This window comes from Charadrius vociferus, unplaced genomic scaffold (genome assembly GCF_000708025.1).
Source record: "Charadrius vociferus isolate BGI_N301 unplaced genomic scaffold, ASM70802v2 scaffold883, whole genome shotgun sequence".
Lineage (NCBI taxonomy): Eukaryota > Metazoa > Chordata > Aves > Charadriiformes > Charadriidae > Charadrius > Charadrius vociferus.
In genome coordinates, this window is record NW_009647740.1 from 565,297 (window position 1) to 569,347 (window position 4,051).

Here is a 4,051-nt window from a genome sequence, read left to right on the forward strand (position 1 = left end):
GAGATTGAGACCCTGGGTTAAAGAGGTGAAGTACTGGTAGGAAGGTGAGAAAATGTGGATTCGGTCACATTTACAATTAAAAAGCTGAATTGAGAGTATTAAAATCGTCTGTGGCATCCCTACAGGCTTTCCATTCTTACCGTTGCAACATCTACAAAGGCAGCCAGTGGATTAGTATCACTTTCATGGTTTCATTTTTCAAAGTCTTTGTCACTGTTTTTTACCTCCAGAGAGGAGTGAAGTAACTGGGCAAACTATATTTATAATGGTGATTGATTAGTTACCACTGGATATCAGTTGTGTTTTACATGAATGCCCCCAAACTCCCCGCAAAATCAATTGGAGTTTCAAATACATGCCTAAAACACTCAGCACTTGCACAGATTGCAGTCTGGGCCTCAGAACAAACTTAAAAAAAAAAAAAGAAAAATGCATTATTTCCTCAATGTAATGAATAAATGAAATAATGAATAAGGATGAATGGTGTTTCAGAGAAGAATACAGATTCACACATATGCTGTCGCATCCAGGTGCAAAGTAATGCACTCATAGTTTGATGAAAACTTACATGGTTTGAAATCAAGTTGAAATAATTCATTTTCCTTGGGAAGACAGATCCAACTTTGGCCTAATCTGTTTTGGGGCTTTTTAATTATTTATTTTTAATTTTTTTTCTTGGTGGGTTTTTTTGGGTTTTTTTTTTTTTTTTTTAGCAATTTCAATTCTTAGTTCTGACTCTGATGTTAAGGTGGTGGTGGGCAACACTGCTGTGTAGTTGTTCCAGTCTGGACCCAAAGCTGTGCAATGCCCCAGCAGTTCTGGCCCTTCGGGCTGCACTTTGCAGCCAAAGGTTCCTGTTTTACTCAGAGCTCGGACCCAGCAGGAGATTACTTGGGCTGGAGCATGGGCTGAGCACTGCTCTCTACACTTGCATGGCTTATAATTACTCTTATAGTGGCAGATCACGGCTATACGCTTTGTATAACCACAGGATCTAGGCAGTGGGTGATGACCAGTATGGGTCACCCGTCAGATAACCAGTATGGGTCATTTAAGGTTTGCTCATACATTTTTGCTCACACAGTTAAGGATTCCTCACACGTTACCGTATCCGGCCCTATTACCCAGACACGGTTCAGTGTAAGGGGGATACTGTCAGCCCCATACCACATGCTCTGCAGATCTCCATTTCTCCTCCAAAGATTCCTTGAAGTATGAAACTTTGCGTGACAGGTCATGTGTCCTGTCCTTGCTAAAGACGGCATTAATTATACTTGGTCTGTAGTAAGTTGTCCCAAACCTATAGTTTTAGGGTGTAACTTCTAACATGAAATCATGGGTCTAGTGAACTCTGTGGTAAAACTCCCACTAATTTCCAAGGGAGCAAATTTCAGCCTTCAAGTTTGTTTCCTTAACATGGAACTGTGACCAGAATCATCAGCATAAAGTACTGATTAACACCTTCCCCTCCCACATCTGTATCTGTAAGGGTGACTGTGCCTGTCTGTAAGGCTTAGTTTGTGTGTTTGTTTGTGTGCAGGTCTTACGCACTGTATTTGTTGAGCACGTTTTCTCAGAATAGTTATCTTTCTCTAATTTTACTTCTTGTAGTTTCTTGGAGTCACCGAACTATCTTCCTATTGTGAAGGCTACTTTCTAAAAAATATGATGGTCCTCATTGAAAATGAAGCTTTCAAACAGCTGTTGTATGACAAGAACGGAGAAACGTCTGGTCAAAATGTACTACAAGACTTACAGAGGACGTTGGCCACAAGGATTCAGTCCATTCATTTGTCTTCTTCAAAGGGCTCCATTGTATAAAGCTGAGGAGGACGGTAACCCTCTAATAAAGACCCTGCAAGTTAAGTCTGCCGTTGCAGTTGCTTAAACCCATTGCAGTTGCTTAAACAACTACAAAAAACAAAATTTAAAAATTCTACTTTGCATCCAAATAGTTCTGTGTTGGCCGAAGGTGCTGTGCTGGGGCTGCTGCCCTGTTTGGATGAGGAAATACAGAAAACAGTGCTCCTCCATGTTTTTGAGCAAACAGGGTACAAGAGTATCCAGTGCATCGCTGTTGTACTCAAATTCTGAACACACGTGTGTGGTCGTGGACCTCGATGCCAACAAAAGCCAGAACTCGCATCAGTGAACAGCAGAAGCGCCTGCCTGAGCGGTGGTGCCGGAGAGCACCCGAATTGACCAATTAATCATTTAAGGCAGATTTGTTCCAGTGTTACACATTTAAGAACTATATCTATCCCGGAGTCCATTATCTCATGCATTTAAGAAATGTAAGAACTGTTATTGCTGTCAAGCAAAGATCAACTGTATTAGAGAGTGGGTAAGGCTGTTACAGCTGAGGAAATATACCGGCAGATTTTTAGGGGTGGGAACTTTTTAAATTGTTCATAAAAAAAATAATGGGGTGGCCTTGTAGTTTAAAAACTATTTCTTAAGCTTAAAATTTCATTTTCGACAGAGCTGTGTTTGAAAATCTATGTAACATGTTTCGGGTTTTTTTTGAATGGTAAAATGTACATTGTGCAAACATACATATGATCAAGTTTTGCTTGTATTCTTTCCTAGGGTGGTATAATCTTGCCTAACAGGCTATGGTTACACCAAAGAGGTACATTACCCAGACTATCTCTAATACAGTAGTTGGGGGGGTGGGAGGGGGCGGGCAGGAGAACTGCATGCTACTTGTGATTTGGGGTTAAAAACAATGACAAACTCAACATGCATTTGCATGGTAACTGTACCTGTGAAATGTTACGTTCGTGCTTCGTTTCGCCAAGACAAATGCAATGTTACTTCTCGTCAAACTTCATTTGTGAAATTAGCATATTTTTTTATTTGGTGCAATTGGTTGTGATACGATACCCCCAGAGACCCTTCTCGAGATGCTGATTTCTGTTTGTTACAGTGAAGGGACAGTAACAGATCTTTACTTCAGTAGTGTGTCAATACTTTGCTACTGGCCAGAGATTGTGTCCGAGTTAGACTTTTTTAAATTATAATTAAATATGTACTATAGAATGATTTCTCACTGTATCCTGAGAACGTATAGGTTATATACAATGCAGGGTTTGGGTGGGGTGGGATGGAGGGGTGTGATTTAATGTCAATGCTTCGTTTCTTTTGCAGCGTATTGTTAGCGAGACAAATCTGCTCTGTGCCACAACATTCCTGATGCTCTGTCTCTGAAAACCATGGCAAGAAGTAGACAAAGATGTTGCCTTCTCCATGGCAAAGTGACATTAATACATTTATTTTCTAGCATGCCGTTCAGAAAGTGTGCCCAGTTCATAGACTTCAGAAGTTTTATTTTGACAGTGCATGTTAACCTCTTGTTCTTTTGCTGAAGTGTCTACGTCGGGTGCTCTTCCATGTTGATAGCTTTTGGCATGCTCAGAGAACACAGTTTTGGCTTTAGTTATCAACACAGTAGGAAGCTGTTTTATGACTCTGAGGTGTAAATCCTCCTGTGCGCTTGGTCTTTTAAAGTCTCTACAGTTTCTGCAACAAATTACAAAAGATGTCTAAACTGCCACTAATGTCGCAGAGACACAGCAGGTCAGTCAATTAGACTTTTTTTTTTTTTCCCTGTATAGTAGATGTTCACACAAGATGCTGTGTGGAACATTTAGGTAATGGCAACTTCTGTGAGAATGTTGGGATCTCAGAGAAGCAAGACCATGGTTGATGCAACAGCAACATGCAGGGGTGCGTGTTGTTTGGTGTGCCTCTTCATCCATGGAAACCCATCCTTCCATGCCAATGATAACTAGATAGCAGCAGACCTCACCCCGCAGCTTCATGGTTTAAAATAGCAGGTTTTCAGACAATAATCACAATACTAACATTTTTCCCCTGGGTATGTGCATAGTGCCCAGTGAAGTTGTCAGGAGTTGCATACGCCTATATCCATAGGCAAAATAGCTTTATCTGGGAAACGTGCCCACAGGTATACCTGTAGATAGGCAGTCTGGCGTCTAATGCTATAATGATAGCCACAAGTGGTGTGCCCCTGTTTCTAGCTCAAATA

At 41.0% G+C, this 4,051-nt stretch overlaps 1 protein-coding gene across 1 annotated transcript in view; it reads left to right on the plus strand.

Moving 5' to 3' along the window:
- BTBD11 (BTB (POZ) domain containing 11) overlaps positions 1–3,041 on the plus strand; it is a 196,180-nt gene extending 193,139 nt beyond the window's left edge. Inside the window, exon 17 of the mRNA XM_009881989.1 lies at positions 1,612–3,041. Coding sequence (XP_009880291.1) covers positions 1,612–1,821 — 210 coding nt within the window. The 3' untranslated portion in view covers positions 1,822–3,041. The remainder of the gene's footprint in view (positions 1–1,611) is intronic.
- The last annotated feature ends 1,010 nt before the right edge of the window (positions 3,042–4,051 follow it).